The following is a 20,129-nucleotide window of genomic DNA, read 5'->3' as shown; positions in this document are numbered from 1 at the left end:
TGACCTGATCTTGCTGGCAAATGCCATGTGAGAGTCTTCTTTGCAACTCCAGGCACTGCATTTAATAGCACAGGGGACAGGCCTGTTGATTAACATGAAAAAGACCAAAACCTTTACCAATATTTAAGATGGCCCGATAACAAATAGAGGCAACACTAATAAGTATATCAAGAGATCCAACCATAAAGCATCTCGAGGAATGGATTTCAGATGATCCCAGTGAGATGGTAGCCTTTGAACAAAGGAAAATGAAACTACGTAGAGCATCTATGCTAGCAGAAAAATGTTCACCTTGAAATAGCTGCTGATCAATATAAAACTAAGACATCATAACACAGTAGTCAGAGCTTTAGTCCTCTAACAAGCAGAATGTTTATCACTAAATAACAAGACCTCAATAAGATTCCTCAAATTACTAGAAGGGAACTTAGTGGCACCAAGGATCCTAGAGGATGGGAGACAATGACACAAACCTAATTGTGAACTCTGCCTAAATCAAGAACATAACTTCACCAATGCAATCAGAAGAAGACAACCAGTGTTCTATGGCCAACTGTACAGAATGGACCCTTATAAGCTGTCCTATCAGATCTTCAAAGTAGACAAAACGGTTAAAGCATCTGTGTCCCTGTGGATCAAGCAAACAGAGAAAAACCTTCCAGAATTTCATATTAGGCAAGACATAATAATTATGAGGGGTAACTATCATTTAGCTATGAAACCAGACTGTTCTTAACATCCTTTACAGAAGTTAACCACAATGATATAAGGAAATTATCTGAGGAATGCAAGACAGAGCTCAGGAGGGGGAACAAAAAGACTATTGAGCAAACAGAAATGCTGAAGGTATTAACAAGAAAGCAGTCACTAAGCTTTACCAAGAACACAAGAAATGGCAGACAGCAATAGCACTGTCAAAGGAGTATGGGCCACACATGACCCAAACTAGTTAACAGATTAGACACAGACATTAGGCATGGAATTAAAAACATCAGGATGTTAAAAAACAATATCTCTTTAGCTGATCCTTGAATTTATTGTAATATATTGACACAAGCAGATAAATTTTGCATATCTCCAACGTTTTTATTAACTAGATCATGACTTTGTCAGTATGTAGACAGCCGTGTAAAATTACACAGATGCTTTGTTTGAAGTATTAGATAAAAATATAAGCTGAGTAATAGCAGAAGAGAAATACCAGTGGCTTGTATCAAAGTAAACATTTTTCTCCCAATATAGGTGAACATAGATCACATAATCATCATTAATACATTAACATTAGTTGTTAATACCCTTTGTGGAAGTAGCCTGCAGTGGCTATTTTTACCAGATAATGTATAAGAACCATAACACATCTATATCAAAATGAGATAATTAGTTTGACTCTATTTGAACTTACAAAGAGTTTATAGAAATGATGTCATATAATATGTAAAGCTGCTCTCTCTCTCTCTCTCTCTTTCTCTCTCTCTCCTTCTTCTTCTTTGTCAAATTGACATTGAAGGAACTATTGTAAGTCCAACTCAAATACTAGAGTACTTTAATGAATTCTTTATAAATGTAGCAAAGTCTGACATAGAAGTAACAGATTATCACAACAAAGTAAATCCCTTTGGCCTAGGTGAAAACTCTGAAAACTTTACAAAATTCTTAAAATTTTCTGTGAAGGATGTACAAAATGCTATGCTAATATTAAGAAACAAAAAATCTGCATGTTGGGATGGAATACCCACCAAAGTTAGTAAAGTGGTACACAACAGAATTGTAAACCCACTAGCTCAAATAATAAATCAATGTTTTGAAGAGGGCCGTTTCCCAGAGGTACTGAAATATTCTGAAGTCAAACCACTCTTCAAGAAGGGATCAAGAGAGAGCATGGAAATTCTTGTCCTATCTCGACTCTCCCAGTCCTAACTAAAATTTGAAAAAATTGCTGTTGCACAAATCCAAAACTTCATTGAAAAATATTCTGTTATTCTAAACAATCAATTTGGTTTTCAGCAGGGGAAAAAACACCACAGATGCAGTAAGCAGTTTCACTGAGAAATTCTGTAAACCATGCATTGTTTGTTTACAAATTTGAAAAGTATGGCATTAGCAGCAGTGCCCTATAATGGCTTAAATCCTACTTATCGAACAGAAAGTAAAGAGTTAGCATCTATTCAAATGGCGCATATTATTTTTCTGCCTGAGGGGGGGGGGGGGGGGGGGGGGGAAGGTCTCAGGGTGTTCTGCAAGGCTCCATATTAGGCCCAGTCCTATTTCTCTTCTATGTTAACAACTTACCATTAAATATCAGCTCCCCATCAGTTCTGTTTGCAGATGATACTTCTGTCTTAGTTGAAGATCAGAATTCAGAAACAATTCCCAAATCTGTGATCAGAGCCCTCAGTACCTTAGAAACTTGTTTTCAGCCAAATGAGTTGAATCTAAACATATCTAAGATTCACATGATGCAGTTCAAAACCAAACAGTTAAAATGTGAGCAGATTAAGATTGTACACAACAACCAAGTATAGAAGAGGTTGACTCATCAAATTCCTCAGTTTAAATGTGGGTAAAAATTTGAGCTGGCAGGCACACATTGAATACCTACCAAACAAACTGAGCAGCTTTGCATTTGCAATGCAAATATTATCAACTACAACTGACATGGACATATGAAAAATAGCATATACAAGTTACTTTGAATCTATTATTAGGTATAGTGCGGATACTAAAAATACAGAAAAAAAATCATTCAAATTATTGCACTGAATATCACAAAGAACCATGTCGACCATCATTTAGAAAACTTAAATTAACTCCGCCATCCTTATACATATATGAGATTATGATATTTTTGTACAACAGACGTGAATTATTTGAGGGAAACCTTTTATCCATTTACATGGTACTAGAAACAAAGAAAATTTTATGTTCGCCACCCTCCACCTCAGACTGTATGCCCAGGGACCTCAATACATGGGAATGAAAATTTGTAATAAGTTAAAAGGGAAGAAGTTGATGCAGATGGATTTAGGTTCACTTAAAAGAAAGCTGTATCAGGTACTGACATTGAAGTGTTATTACTCAATGGATGAATTCATGCAGGACAAACTGGATATTTGAACTGGATAAAATGTGTTATATATTCCAAAAAATATCCTTATAGTGTTATTATTTATTGTCGTGCTATTATTTATTAATGTAAACATGATTGTAACTGTATTACAAATTTTTGAAATGTCTCCATATGGACTGCAAATGTATGTCATGAGATGAATAAAACACAGTTAATAATTCACCAAATTAATTAAAAAAGGATTGTGTCATAGAATATGCTATTTTGAAATTGGTAAATCATATCATATTAATTTTAAGTGACAAAATACTGTGTGAATTTTTAAAAGCATTTTATTACACAATTAACGGTATTCTCCTAGAGCAGCTGAAATATTATTATATCAGGGAGCTTGCTGATGATTAGATTTTATACAAATTACTTAATGGATGTAGAGTGTAGTATTAAGGAACTTAGGTCATATGCACAACAAAACAATATCTTCAGTATAGGGAAATAATCACTACAGGTGTACCAGAGAGAGTGTTGTTATTGTTATGTTTGAGCTTTACTGAACTGAGATGAAACATAATATATCCATTTCTCTACTACATATGGCTAGACCACTCGTCATTGTAAGAACCACATGACTGTAAATGAATGAATGAATGAAACAGAATATTCCAAATTATAAGGTGTTTATATTTGTTGAGAGTTCTCTCACATATTGAGGATTCTGCCACTGTTTAGTTGCATTGAAAACACTAATAAACATATTATTTAACACTTTATTACAACACTCCATGTGGGAAGGGCCTCACACATTTCAATGATATACAACAAATAGTTATGTGCATGGCACAAGCAAAGGCAAACATATATATAACAGACCATACAAAAGATTGTGTCTCACAGTATGTTCAACAAGAGTACAGATACTCATTTATGTTTTTTTACCAGGCTCAACAATATTGATAAGAAAGTGGACCCTAAGTCTTGTGGTACAAATATTGTTAAACATGTAAACTTCACAACTTTTTCCTGATACTTAATATCAGATTTTGAAACTGAAAATGTTAAAGCTGACATACCTTTCCTATGTCTTATGGCTTCATATTTTGGGGTAGTCTATCACTGAGGAAGATAGTTATGTGTTGCACAGGATAATATGTGGTGTCCACACTAGAACCTCTCGTAAACAATTCTTCAAGCAGTTGGGTTTGCTGGGAACAGCCACCCACTGTATTTATTCCCTTATGATGTCTGTTGTCAACAATTAATCACAACTGAAAAACAAAACAATGAGAGAATGCAGTACTGATCCATGGAACTTGCAAAAACCAAACTGTATTAAGCCAGCTTGACTCATTCTACACCCCACAAGACTTCCCTTCATTATGAAATTTGTGGAACACAATTTGTGGATTAATGAATGAATTAATCAGTTAATGATGAATGATTGAATAATGTTTACAGGAAAACTGAATTCTTGTGACGAATCATTCCAAATACACTGCCAGAAAAAAATTAGAACACCCTTTTAGAGGTTTCCAATTCACTCATGATCTACTCTTGCAACAGTTTTTTGTGGAGTACATGGATTGATTACATTTACAAATTAAAAGCACATGCAGTGCTGAGGTACAAGGTGTCAACCCTCACTGAAACATCCATATTGGTACATGGTGTAGACCTCCATGGGTGGCAATGCAGGCTCTATGGAATCCCACATGTGCTTGATTGGAGACAAATCTGGAGGTTTTATTATCCAGGGAAGTTGCTGCACATCTCGCAGAGCATATTGATTTTCATGAGCAGTGCGTATTATCCTGTTGGAACACCACATCACCTTGCTGTTGCAAGAATGGCAAAACAATGCATCTGACAACATTCTGCACATACCAAGCACTGGTTAGTGAACCCTCCAGAAAAATGAGAGGTGAATAAGAGTTGTAGTTTGTCACACCTCAGACGATAAGGACAAATACACTCTGCAAGACAACACTCACCCTGTCTACATCATTGTGCAACAATCATCACTTGCATGCAGGCAGAATTTGCTTTCATCATTGAAAACCATGGCACACCATTCCTTCTTCCAAGTAATCCCCTGACAGCAAAAGCTGAGCTGTGAATGTCGATGCTGTGACATGAGTGGAAGACAGGCTAGAGGTGTGTGTGTCTGTAGTTCCACTGTTAATAAGTGGTTCACAACAGTTCATGTTGACAAATCAGGACTCACAAGCCCTCTCATCTGTGCTGTGTGGCTGTACAGTCTGCCACTGCTGCCCTGACAACAACAATCCTGGCAGGCAGCTGTGCTGCATCAATGCCCAGAACCTCACCTACAAGTGTGAGAACGTTTATGTGACCACTAATACCAGCATGATTGCATGACTGATACAGCTCATCCAACTTGTGTGAAAATTCTGTAAAAGTACCAATCCACCACTCAAAAGGCCACAGTTTGGCCCCTTTCAAATTCACTCATTTGGCTGTAGGAAGCATTAGTGCATCTCCATGGCATGGTTGCCTACTTGCTTTACACTTTAGCATCACACTGAGTCTTCTGGCTGTGAGCATTTCCTATTGAAGGGTAGATGGTGCTTTGGTAGCTATGCCACTACTCTGTCTGATGGCAGACAATGCTGAAACCATTATCTGTATGCCTACTATCTTCCAGGTGGCATATGCCATCATCAGATCAAAATCAAGTTCATCTTTCAAGGTGTACTATTCTTTTTTCTGGCAGTGTATTTGACTACCATTAAACACAATACTGGGAATAAAAAGCTTCTATTTTGGCAAACAAGTATTTTGCCACATTTATATGAAGTCACACTGCCAAATATATTGTGCTTGAACAGTTTACAACTAGAAAAAAAAGAAAACATCTGTTTCCTAGGTGGCAGTAAAGTGAAAGGCTCTCCACATATCAGTGTTGGAACCAGTGACTCCCTGAAAAAGCTCTTACTTTGTCTGAAAAAGAGTTAAAAATGGTGTATTGCTTAATTTAAATAGAAAAGTCATTCGGGATATTTGATCAAAGGAGACGATTATAGTTTCCCTATTGTCCTGTCTTGCTGTCTTTCTCCTAGTCTAACATCCTGGTTGGCTTTTCTGTCATTTGCTATTGCCTTTTTCCAGATTTTGAAAGGAAGTGTTCACGTTTTTATTATTTTTTTTTCTATATATGTCTGCACCAACTTATAAGTAGATGTTTATTTGGTTATAGGTTTTTTTACCTGATTGATTTATTTTATGTAGGGGTGAACATTAATCAAGATTTATCCTCTTAGAGAAAATTTGCAGGAGTTTCATGAGGGAAAATAATTTGTCCTATGTTAGTAAAGGAGATTTACATTCAAATCATTATTAATATTAATGGTACCTAAAACAAATATTTCTATAATATACTAAAATAAAATAAAAATCTTTTACATTTACTATGTTTGCAGTGGGCGTGGCAGCTGCAGTGCCAAACATAGGACCTTTCATCTCACTAGTTGGAGCTGTCAGTTTGTCTACTATGGGCATCATATTCCCTGCAATTATTGAACTGGCTACATTCTGGGATTCACCTGGTCTTGGTACTTGTTACTGGCACCTCTGGAAAAATATTTTAATTATTATGTTTGGTGTGCTTGGCTTTGCAACTGGCACCTGGTCAAGTTTGAGAGAGATTATTGAACAAACATAAACTAATGAGACATTGAGAAAAGAGTTTTCAGGGTGTCTGCTCATGCACTCTGCATATATCTGTAAAATTTTGGAAGAGTAATCTCAGAAAAAAGAATACAGATACAGATATTCTTTGTTACACAAGGTGGCAACTATAAAACACTTATGTTAAAATGGCCCACATGTAGTATGAATTTATTTTCGATGCATGATTATGTGGCAGTGAGTTCCAACAAAAGCTGGATGGAACATAATACATTAATACGGCTACCAGCCAGTATAACATTGGTTGGTCACGTCTTATCTTAAATATGCACTAGTGTGCAATGTTTATCATCATAACGTTTACTGCTATGTCATTTGTGAGAGGCACAAGCATAACTGTAACATTCTCACAGTTTGTGCATCATTGTGATCATATGATAAAAATCTCTGCAGCCTTAAATCTGGTTAAGAATGGCAACTGCCTGAACAACTTTCTGTTGGCTATAATTGGTGACACAATTTCATAAGTAACAAAAACTGTGTTAGTTATTGTGAATAAGCCAGGAGTTCCTAATATGTGATTAAAATACTTAAGAAACATATACAGTTTATTTCTCACATGTATCAAACAGCACTGAGATGGACTGTACACATAAAAATATTGTCTGTGTATTAGAAATTGAACACTAAACTTGCTGTTTTCGTCTTCTATTGCTACCTAAGAGCTAAATTCTGTTAATGTAATAATACCATAACATAAGAAAAATTTTGCTCTTAGTTACTGTATTCTTATCATTCAGTTGTAGCTTTCATGCAAATATGAGGAGTGTTCTTGTGTAGCAGATATCTGACTAGACATATTTTCCACTTTCATGAAAGAAACAGTTGAGCGCTGAATCATGTCCAGTAAAAATTTTTCCATACTGTAAGGATATGTTGTAAAATTTGTAAACTGCATAAAGTTATCAGTGACTGTATCACCAACTGATACAGCAAGACATCCACAATTAACGTGGTTTGCTTTTAACCTACTGTTAATGTGATCGTGATTATACGTGATTATTGCCTGAAGGATGAAAATGCACATTATTTGTTGAAATGTGTCATGTCAGTCATTAACTTAAATGAAGAGCTTACAGAAAATGTATTTGATCATGTAATATGTGTATAATGTAAAGTAAAATGTTATTTATTTGTTTCATGAGCTTCACAGTGAGATTCTCTGTAATTGTGAAAAATATAATTCATTCATTCTTTTAAAAATTGGTGTGTTGGTGTTGCTGTTATTGTAGTCTTCAGTCTGAAGACTGGTTTGATGCAGCTCTCCATGCTGCTCCATCCCGTGTATGCCCATTCATCTGAATAACTACTCCAATCTAGAGCCTGTTTGCTGTATTTATCTCTTGGTCTCCCTTTACAATTGTTACCCCCTTCACTTCCCTCCAGTACTAAGCTAGTGATCTCTTCATGACTCAGAATTTGTCCTAACAACCAACCCTTCTTTTAGTTAGTCAGTACCTCTTCATTAGTTATGGAATCTACCCATCTCATTTTCAGCATTCTTCTGTATCACCACATTTTAAAAGCCTCTATTCTCATCGTGTCTAAACTGTTTATCGTTCATGTTTCCCTTCCATATATGACTGCACTCCAGACACACAATTTTAGAAAAGACTTCCTAACACTTATTTCCATACTCAGTGTTACTAAATCCCTCTTCTTCACAAGTAATTTTCTTGCCATTGTCGTTCTACATTTTGTACCCTCTACACTTCAACTGTCATCAGTTATTTTACTGCCTAAATAGCAACATTTAGCTAATACTATTACTATCCCATTTCCTAATATAATTCTCTCAGCATCGCCTGATTTCATTTAAGCATATTTCATTGCCCATGTTTTGTTTTTATTAATGTTGTCTTATATCCTCCTTTCAAGACATCTTTCAAGACACCTTTGCTTTCTCTGGCACCATTAAAATGTTGTTGAAAAACCTTGAAGCTTTTATTTCTTCTCCCTGAACTTTCATTCCTTTCCCAAATTTTTCTTTTGGTTCCATTACTGCTTGCTCAGTGTATTGGTTAAATAACATTGGGAATAGACTACAACACTGACTCACTCCCTTCTCAACCATTGTTTCCCATTCACCCCCTTATAACTGCCATCTGGTTTCTGTACCAGCTGTTTGTAAAATGTTCCTCCCTTTATTTTATTCATGACCTTCAGAATAAGAATTCATTCCAGCCAGAATTGTCATAAGCTTTTCTGAGTCTACAAAAGATGCGAACATAGGTTTACCTTTCTTTAACCTATCTCCTGATATAAATCAGAGGGTCAGTAATGCCTCACACAAAATGATCTTCCGAGATGTTGGCTTCTGGCCCTTTGCCCTTTCTTCTGTAAATAATTCATGTCAGTATTTTGAAACCATGACTTATTAAACTGATAGTTCAGTGATACTTATACCCACTAATACCTGCTTTCTTTGAAATTTGAACTATCATGTTCTTCCTTAAGTCTGTGGGTATTTCAGTTCTGGTGGAATGTTACCTACTCTAGGGGCCTTGTTTCAACTTACATCTTTCAGTGCTCTGTCACAATCTTCTCACAATATTGTATCTCCTATCCCAACTGCATCTATGTCCTCTTCCCTTTCTATAATATTGCTTCAAGTTCATTTCTTTTGTATGGTCCCTCTACATACAACTCCACCTTTCAGTGTTCCTTTATTTGTTTCGTACTGGTTTTTCATCTGAGCTCTTGATACCTGTATTCATACAAAGCATTCCATCTTCAGGCCACAAGTATCCTATCAGGACCATCCGACTGCCATGTCATCCTCAGCTGAAGATGTGGGTAGGAGGTGTATGTGGTCAGCACACTGCTCTCCAGGTCATTGTGATGGTTTTATTTGACCAGAGCTGCTCCTATTCAGTCGAGTAGCTCCTCAATTGGTATCATAAGGCTGAGTGCATCCCGAAAAATGGCAACAGCATGTGGCGACCCAGATTGTCACCCACCCCAGTGCCAGCCATGCCTGACGGCACTTAACTTCGGTGATCTCATGGGAACTGGTGTATCCATTGCGGCAAGGCCGTTGCCTGTATTCATACAGCTGCTTCTCTTTCATCTAAATGCCACCTTAATTTTCCTATAGGGATTAGCTGTCTTTCACCAAGTAATATAAATTTCCATATGCTTACATTTTTCCCCTTGCCATTCCAGTTTGTCATTTTGTGTTTCCTGTCAATCTCATTTTTTAATCATTTGCGTTCATTTTCACCTGCTTCATTTGCTCCTTTCATCAATCAAACTAAGTATATCCTGTGACATCTAAGGATTTCTACTAGGCTTTGCCTTTTTTAACCTATTTGATCCTCTACTGCTCTCAATGTTCCATATCTCCATTTGTCTTCTACAGTATTCCTTTCACTTGTTTCAGTTAGTTTTTGTCTAATATTGCCTCTGAAAGTGTCAACAACCTCTGGTTCTTTCAAATTATCCAAGTCCTGTATTCTTAATTTATTACCTTTTTGCAATTTTTTAAGGCTTAATCTAAGGTCCATAGTTAATAAATTGTGGTCAGTGTCCACATTTGCTCCTGAAAATCTCTTACAGTTCAAAATCTGGTTCCAAAATCTCTGTCTTACTGTTATATAATCAGTCTGAAACTTTCCAGTGTCTCCAGGTCTCTTACATGTATATAACCTTCTTTCATGATTCATAAGCCAAATGTTAGCAAATTATGCTTTGTGCAAATTTCTAGAAGGTGACTTCCTCTTTCATTCCTTTCCCCCAGTTCACATTCATCTACTATTTTTCCTTCTCTGCCCCTTCCTACTACTGGTCCAAGCTACTGTAGATGGTGGTCATGTGTGCATTAGGTGTGCTTGCTTGTATGAATGAACAACTGTGTGTGTTTCCTTTTCTGCTGAAGGCTTTTGCTGAAAGCAGATGTGTAAGGGTATTTCCATTGATCTTGTCTGGAACTTAATGTGTCATCTTTACAGTTACTAGCAATCTATCTTTTGCTTATACTGTTGATATTCCAGCTAGAGTTTCCATTGATTGATTCTGTTAAACCACTCATAGACGACATGAAGTGCAAACTTGTGATATATTAACAGTTAAAATTGTTCCATACAAATTGATAATTTAAGTTTAAAGCAAAAAATGCAATGAAACAAAACAAATGAATTTGACTGTGTTGTGATAGTAGCTCATTATTTGCTATGAAACAACCAATCAGGTAGCATAAGATATTGATGAAGATGGATGTTCACAAGGCTAATGAGGCCAAGTAACATGTCTATGATATGTAATCATTAATGTCGATAGACCACCTGACAGTAAATTAATAACATTTCTCAATAGCTTAGATAAAGTATTAAACAAGGCTATTAAATCTAAATGCAACTTAATTCTCTGTGGGCACTTCAACATTGATTATCTCAAGAATTCTAAACAAAAACAAGAACTTCAATCAATATTCACTTTTTTGAACATGCACAATACAATCACGGTCCCTACTAGAGTTTATGTAAACAGTGTCACTGCAATTGATTATACTGTCACAAAAATTTGCCAACATTTGCCAAGGTTGTGCACCATATTAATTCTCCTGCCACCAATCACATCAAGCAGTGTGGTGGCTTGGCTCTTGTGTGTGAAAGGATTCATATTAGTCATTGGCATTTGGGTTCTGTTTCCAAAGAATTGTTTTGTTTCCATTTAATAGTTGCTTTGAAATTTCGCTTTGGATTGGTTGGACAGTGCCCATGGATTCAAGCTGATTGGGAATACAATTCTGTTACTGCTCAGCATCTGGCAAAATTTGAACATTTCCATCACTCAGAGTCTGATTTTATATCTTGACATTCTGTGATAAATCTCACAGAGCAATCTTTTGAACGTGCAGCCTTATCCGTGCTAGGGAAGGGTTTAAATTTTTCTACACACACCTGAGAGTTAGCCAGTAGGCGATTTTATTAATTCAATTGAACAGGCAGTTTGCAAACTACCTCCTGACACTGCAGAGGAGGTTAGGAGGGATGCAAGCCGTTTGTCGACTAGGGCTCGTCCACCCAAGAGTAATGTAACAGCAGCAGAGAGGGCTGCTTTACACTCTCTCAAAGTTAATACTGATATTGTTATTTTACCTGCAGACAAAGGCAATGCCACTGTTGTTTTAAACAAACAGGATTATGTACAAAAGATGCAATGCTTATTATTTGACTCAGCGTATCGCAGAATCCATGCTGCTCCCATGAAAAGTGTTGAGAGAAAGACCAACAGCCTCTTGAAGAAAAGTGGTTTGTCACAGGATACTATCAAGAGTCTTAACACCTATAGTGCTGTTCCCCATAGGTTATATGGCCTTCCTAAGGTACACAAGGAAGTGGTTCCTTTCCATCCTATAGTGAGCAATTTTGGTGCTCCGACATATTGTGTAGCCAAGCACCTTGCTTTTCTGTTAAGTCCACAAGTTGGTCAGTGTGATCATCATATCAGGAACTCAGCTGATTTCTTATGTTGTTTGGAGGGAATGCGATTAAATGACTATGACATTTTAGTAAGTTTTGATGTGATCTCTCTCTTCACTCATGTTCCTCTGTCTGATCCATTGCAGTTAATTGAGGTTAGGTTTGGTGTTGAATTAACTAATCTCTTTCAGCATATGTTGACATCGTCTTACTTTATATTCAATGGACAGTATTGCGAGCAGACAGATGGAGCTGAGATGGATAGTCCGTTGTCTCCTGTGATTGGAAATTTGTTTATGGAAGACTTCAAGGAATGTGCATTGGAGTTGGTGCCTTTGAAACCTGCCTGTTTCTTCATATATGTTGATGATACTTTTGTTGTTTGGCCTCATGATAGGAAGAATTTCAATGCCTTTTTAGAACATCTGAACTCAATCCACCCAAACATTCATTTTACGACGGAGGTGGAAGAGGATGGTTGCCTTCCCTTTCTCGACATTTTGATTAGGAGGAAGGTTGATGGACCATAGGGAGATGCAGTTTACCAGAAACGTACTCACACTGACTTGTATTTACAGGATGATAGTTGTCACCATCTGGCTCAGCTTGAAGGGGTACTTCGTACCTTGGTACATAGGGAACATGTCAATTCTGACACTGAGACTTTGCCAGCTGAGCTGGCCCATCCTGAAGCTATATTTCATCAAAATGGTTATAGTGAAAGACAGATTGAATGTACGTTGTGCTATCGACCGACTGTGCATTGGCTGATTGATAATACGGAGTCGACACCTAAGTCTACCACCTGTTTGCCCTTACATGGAAGCACTTCCAACAAGATCAGTCATAATTTATGGAAATAAGATGAGAAATTTTTTTCCCAATCTCCATCTAAAATAAGTGTGCCTTGGGATCTGTTAAGAATGATTTTTGGTTTGTGTAAGGTGGGTATATATTACATTCCTTGTAGTGTGGCATGGCATATATTGGCCAGACTATCAGGACTGTGGGGGACCGATGTACTGAGCGTAAATGGCACAAAAAATTACAGCAGCCAAGTAGATCTGCTATTGCTGAAAATTGTTTGGATACTGGTCACCCTATGTTATATAACAATACCGAGATATTTCCGTGCACAAACAGCTTTTGGGACAGTGTTATTATTAAGGCTGTTGAGATTAAATTAGCAAGCTACCTTGTAAACAGGGATGGACTGTCATGTAAAAAAACAAAGGGACAGAGTCAATGTTACCCCACTTGCTAGTTCGTAATCTTCCACTATCAATACCTCTGACTTTGGTTATCTTTGGTGGCACTAGTGCTCAGTGTGTGTGTGTGTGTGTGTGTGTGTGTGTGTGTGTGTGTGTGTGTGTGTGTGTGTGTGTGTGTGTGTGTGTTATCTTTCCTGAATTACTTCAAGAACTGAGGTTTTAAATTTGCCTTTACATCGCCTGTCCATTGCAGTTTGTGCCTTGAAAATGGCTGGGTGAGCTCCCACCAAAATACTGGTGGTTTCTGCAAATATTACCTGGCTGAATTCCCATAAGTTGTTTGAAAACAGTAAAAATTTTAGTGCCATATAACTAAATATTGTGAATACATCAACGAGGCTTCCCTTCCAAAAACAAATGTGTCTGTAGTAAAACAAATTAAAATAATTGGATAAGTAGGGGCATTGTAGCATCCAGTGGTAGGCTCAAAGAGCTGCATAGTTTAGCTGAGTGCAGAACAAAATGATCAAATATCTAGATGTATTATACTAGGTATAAGGAAAAATATAACAAAGTCATAAAATGTGCTAAGAAAAATAATGTTGAGATGTCTATCAGCCTTTCAGCAAAAGCCTTAGTCAGAAAACAAGGTTAGGGCAGCATGGCAATTGTTAAATGAAGAACGAGGTCATAAAAGGAATAAAATGGATTGTTCCAAAGAAATTAGAAGAAATAACACCTTAATAAAAAGCGCCGAATCAATAGCAAATGTCTTCAATAACTACGTCGTAAATATCTGAAAACATATGACAAACAATTCCATAATCTTAGCAACTAATTATGAAAAAAGAAAGTTGGTACTCACAATACACACACACACATGCAAATACAACTCTCACACATGACTGCAGACTGAGGTAACTGAAACCACATTGCGAGCAGCAGCACAAGTGCATGATGGGAGCAGCAACTGGGTGGCAGTAAGGAGGAGACTGGGGTGGGGAGAGCAAGGGATAGTATGGTAGGGGTGGTGGACAGAGAACCGCTGCAGGTTAGACGGCGAGGAGGGTAAAATTGGGGAGTGGGTGGGGGGAGAAGAAAAGGTAAGAAGTAAAAGGACTGGGTGTGATGGAATGACAGCTGTGTAGTACTGGAATGGGAACAGGGAATGGGCTGGATAGTTGAGGACAGTGACTAACGAAAGTTGAGGCCAGGAGTGTTACAGGAAAATAGGATGTATTGCAGGGAAAGTTCCCACCTGTGCAATTCAGAAAAGCTGGTGTTGGTGGGAATGATCCCTATGGCACAGGCTGTGAAGCAGTCACTGAAATGAAGGATGTCATGTTTGGCATCGTGCTCAGCAACAGGGTGGTCCGCTTGTTTCTTGGCCACAGTTTGTCAGTGGCCTTTCATGCGGACAGACAGCTCATCGATTATCATGCCCACATAGAATGCAGCACAGTGGTCGCAGCCTAGCTTGTAGATCACATGACTGGTTTCACATGTACCCCTTTGCCTTTGATGGGATAGGTGACGATTGTGACCAGACTGGAATAGGTGGTGGTGGAAGGATGTATGGGACAGGTCTTGCATCTAGGCCTATTACAGGGATGTGAGCCATGAGGTAGGAGTTGGAAGCAGGGGTTGTGTAAGCATGGACAAGTATATTGTGTAGGTTCGGTGGACAATGGAATACCACTTTTGGAGGAGTGGGAAGGATAGTGGACAGTGTCATTTCAGGTCACAATGAGAGGTAGTTGAAACCCAGGTGAAGAATGTAACTCAATTGCTCCAGTTCTTGGTGGTAGTGAGTTACAAGTGGAATGCTCCTCTGTGGCCAGACGGTAGGACTTTGGGAGGCGGTAGGGGACTGGAAAGATAAGGCAAAGGAGATATCAAATCACAAATCTCCCATTTATGGCAACCTGAACAACACTAAGACATCGATGTTTATGGGAAATCAATTATGCTCATGACACTGTCTTCTATCTTTATAGCTAAGCCACTGGCCAAAGTCTTCAAAGAGTCAATGCCAGAGAGGGTGTTTCCAGAAAGCCTAAAAATTGCAAGGTTAATACCTTTATTCTAAAATGGTGATGCAAGAGAACCGGAAAATTACAGACATGTGAGTATTTTACCAACAATAGCAAAAATCCTTGAATGTATTCTGCGCAACAGGTTGATGAGGTTTTTCACAATACACAAAATATTATCCAGAAGTCAACATGGTTACCAGAAAAATAAGTCCACCACTACTGTTGCACAAGATCTCACTGACTATGTGCTAGATGCTTTTGACAAGGAAGAAACTAGAACAGGAATATTTTAAGACTTATCTAAAGCATTTGACCTAGTAAATAATGAATTACTTCTGGCGAAATTAGAATTCTATGGGTTCAGAGGTACTGTGCTTGACTTGTCAAGATCATATTTGACAAACAGGTGTCAGAAAGTGGAAATATCAGATGGAAAAGGAAATAAATTTTACTCAAGTGTAAAGAAAATTATACATGGTGTACCACAAGGAAGTGTGCTTTGGCCATTACTCTTCTTGATTTATGTAAGTGATCTTCCCAGTTGCATCCAAAGTCAGACCATCCTTAATGCTGATGATACCAATATTGTGAAATGCTGAAGGTGTTCTTTGTTATCTTGATAAATGACTTTGCAATAATAGATTAGTGTATGGTTACAGGAAAACCAATATAACTGTTTTAAAAAAAAGCAAGAGCAAACAAAATGCGTTGAAATTAAAAATGACATCAGCCTTGAGAAAGTGAAAATTGCAAAATTTTTAAGTCTCTGCATAGATGTCAAAATGACATCAGTGCTGTATGTCATATGTTCAACACGGTTTATTTTGTTATCAGGAAGTTAAGTGAAATTGTCAACATGGAAACCCTGATAAAATATTGCTATGCACAATTTTATTCCATTATGTCCTATGGGACAGAGCTTTGTGGGTGCATTAAATATGAACAAGATCCTTATTATACAGAAAAATGCCATCCACGTAGTGACAAGGCAAAAGAGGCATACCACTTAAAGACCAAAATTCAAAGTGAACATCATAATAGTGTAAATATCTACATCTGCAGAATTCTAACACACACAACAGAAAAACAAATGAACAGGTACACCAATATGAAACCAGGAATTGCTGGAAACTAAGAGCAGTTCAGCATTGAACCAGCCAATATGAGAAAGGGATTACATACACAGGAATGTGCCTCTATAACTGTCTTCCAAATGTCATTATGTAAATAGAGAACATAAATGAACTTAAAAAATGAAATCCGTTTTACTCAATGCAAGCATTTTTTGATCAAAGCAAAATTATGAATAAATGAATGTATGATTATAAACTCTTATGATTATAGCCTAACATGGTAATAAACCTGTGTGACTTTAACATGTATGATTATTAATCTGTATAATAGTATTAATTTTTAACTGTATGTTAATTTGTAACTATATATGAAATTTTATTGTACTCTCAATTTCAGTATATAAGACCTGACAATGCTTATATGTAAAGATACAACATGTATCAACTTATTACATCACAACAGCTGCTCAATAAATAAATAAATAAATAAAGTAACTTTATAATGTATTCTCAAAAATATTTGAAAAGCTAGCTTACAACAGAATGTTGAATCACCTTTCCAACAAAAACTTTTTAAGTGCACCTCAGTTTGGCTTCTTGAAAGACTTCTCTGCAGGGAAAGTAAAAAAATGATCTCATAAACTCACTTCTAGTAGAACTAAACAAGAAAAATTACCCTATGGTTACTTTCTGCAATCTAAATGAAGTCTTTAGTTTTGAAGATGATAAAATTCTACTAGAGGAATTACAATGGTAGAGTATTGACAGCATCCTCATTTCATGGCTGGAGCTGTATCTTGAAAATAGACAAATACACCATTAATATGTGATACCACAGGGAAATCACTAAATTCAGGGAACATTAAATATAATGCCCCACAAAACTTAGTGTTTTGCTCACTCTTGTTACCTACACTATTGTTTTACCAGGGACACCGGAGAGACCTTTAAAAACATTGATTTTTACTGATAACTCAAGTACAATGATAGGGGGTCTGAATACATTCATATCAGATATAGGCAGAATAATAATGGAGCTGATTTACAACTGGTTCGCGGTAAGCAATTTTAATCTTAATCTTACAGAGACTCACACTGAATGAAGCTCCATGTGTGAAGTTCCTTGGTATCCAGACAGATAATGTACGAAGTGGCATCTGCACATTGACAAGTTAACCAAACAGCTCAGTTCTGTGTGTTATACATTAGAAATTTTCCACTGTGTTGACCAGCGGATGAGATTCCTAAGATACTGAACAAACTTGCACTCACCCCAGTCCCATGGCATAATTTTATGAATCCCTGTAGCTATGGTTAAACAAGTTATTACTCCATAGAAGCTTGCAGTAAGAATATTGTTTAAAGCTGTAAATGAATATCTTGCAGAAGCTTACAATTACCTGCCAATACATATATTCCTTGATGGTATTTGTGGTTAACCAGCGACCTGCCAGAGCTTCACATGGGTAACACTGAGTATCTACAACCTGTTAAGTACCAGGGCTAACTTGTTTACCATAATAAACAGATCAGTACCACACTTGGATGTGAATTATTTGAAACCTTTTTAGTTTTGTAACATTCAATACTTGGTTTCTGATGAACCTTTTTAGTTTTGTAACATTCAATACTTGGTTTCTGATGAAGCACATAATACACTGAATACTCAGTGCCACATCTAAGCTTTTTATACAAGCACAATCATATGGGGTATCAAATGAAATTTGTGACTGGATTGAGGATTTTTTTGGTAGGGGGAACACAGCAAGTAGTTATGGATGGAGAGTCATCAACAGAGGTCAAAGTAACTTTGGGTGTGCCCCAGGGACATGTGTTGGAAATCTTGCTAGTCATATTGTACGTTAATGACCTTGAGGACAATACTAACAGTAATGTCAGACATTTTGCAGATGATGCAGTTATCTATAATGAAGTACTGGTTAAAAGAAGCTGCACAAACATTCGGTCAGATATTGATAAGATTTCAAAGTGGTGCAAAAATTGATAACTTGCTTTAAATGTTCAGAAATCTAAATCTGTGCACTTCACAAAATGAAACTTTGTTAATAGACTTTCTTGGTATAAGTTATAGTTTACATCTGCCTTCAAGAGCCTGCAGTTGCAGTTCCTTCAGTATCTTTGTGACACTCTCCCAAGGATTAAACAAACCTGTGACCATTTGTGCAGCCCTTCTCCATATACATTCAATATTCTCTGTTAGTCCTATCTGGTACAGGTCCCACACACTTGAGCAATATTCTAGGATGGATTTGTAAGTGATGTCTTTTGTAGACTGATTTCACTTCCCAGCACTCTACCAATAAACCAAAGTCCACCACCTGCTGTACCCGCAATGAACCTATGTGATTGTTCCATTTCATATCCACACAAAGTGTCACACCCAGGTATTTGTATGAGTTGACTGATTCCAACAGCGACTCATTGATATTATAGTCATAGGATACTAAGTTTTTTTCATTTTGTGAAGTGCACAATTTTGCGTTTCTGAACATTTGGAGCAAGTTACCAATATCTGCACCATACTGAAGTCTTGTCAAGATCTGACTGAATACTTATGCAGTTCCCTTAGATAGTACTCCATTATAGATAACTGGATCATCTGCAAAATGCCTGATTTTACTATTAATATTGTCTGCAAGATCATTAATATACAACATGACCAGCAAAGGTCCAAACAAGATTCCCTGGGGCACATATGAAGTTATTTTTACATGTGACGATGACTCTCCATCCAAGATAACATGCTGTGCCCTCCCTATGAAAAAGTCCTCAATCCAATTACAAATTTCATTTGATACCCCATACAATCATGCTTTTCACAGCAAGTCTTAGTGTGGTACTGAACCAAATGCTTTTCTGAAATCAAGAAACGTGTTTTTGAAAACCATGCTGGTTGACACTGTGTTCAAGATACCTCATTACGTTTGAGATTAGAATATGTTCTAAGATTCTACAACAAATTGATGTCAAGAATACTAGATGATAATTTTGTGGATCACTTCTACTACTTTTCTTGTGAACTGATGTGACCTGTGACCTTTTCTAAGAACTTGGCATTTTTTTAAAGGGGTCTATGATAGATTATAGGGAGAAGAGGGGCTAACTTAGCTGCAAATTCAATGTAGAATCTCAAAGTGATTCCATTGGGGCCTGGAGCTTTGTTCAATTTTAATGATTTCAACTGTTTCTCAGCACCACTGACACTAATACTTATTTCACTCATCTTTTCAGCGGTACGAGTATTAAACTGGAGCAACTCTCCTGGGTTTTCCTTTTTAAAGGGACATTTGTAAATGAAGTTAAACATTTCAGGTTTTGTTTTACTACCCTCAACATCAGTTCCTACCTCGTTCATTAGGGACTGGACACTAACTTTGGTGCCACATATGACCACAATTTCTTTCAATTTTGTGAAATGTCATTTGACAATATTCTGCTACAGTAGTCATTGAAGGCATCATGCATTGCTCTCTTGACAACCAAACATATTTCTTCAGCTTCTCCGTACCCATAGCCCTACTCCTATTATGAGGTAGTCTCTGTTTCTTTAGAAGTTTCTTTACAGTGACTGTATAACATGGAGGTTCCCTCCC

At 37.1% G+C, this 20,129-nt stretch overlaps 1 protein-coding gene across 2 annotated transcripts in view; it reads left to right on the top strand.

The window, feature by feature from the left end:
- Positions 1-7,975, top strand: part of LOC126354829 (proton-coupled amino acid transporter-like protein CG1139) — a 190,747-nt gene extending 182,772 nt beyond the window's left edge. The window contains exon 10 of one of the 2 annotated variants that reach the window (XM_050004773.1): positions 6,505-7,975. In XM_050004773.1, the coding sequence (XP_049860730.1) occupies positions 6,505-6,746 (242 nt within the window). In that variant the 3' untranslated portion in view covers positions 6,747-7,975. The remainder of the gene's footprint in view (positions 1-6,504) is intronic. The other variant, XM_050004772.1, reaches the window with a different exon arrangement.
- The last annotated feature ends 12,154 nt before the right edge of the window (positions 7,976-20,129 follow it).

The sequence above is a fragment of the Schistocerca gregaria genome, chromosome 3 (genome assembly GCF_023897955.1).
Source record: "Schistocerca gregaria isolate iqSchGreg1 chromosome 3, iqSchGreg1.2, whole genome shotgun sequence".
NCBI lineage: Eukaryota > Metazoa > Arthropoda > Insecta > Orthoptera > Acrididae > Schistocerca > Schistocerca gregaria.
The sequence above is the reverse complement of the archived record's forward strand: the minus strand, read 5'-3'. Positions and strand labels throughout refer to the sequence as shown.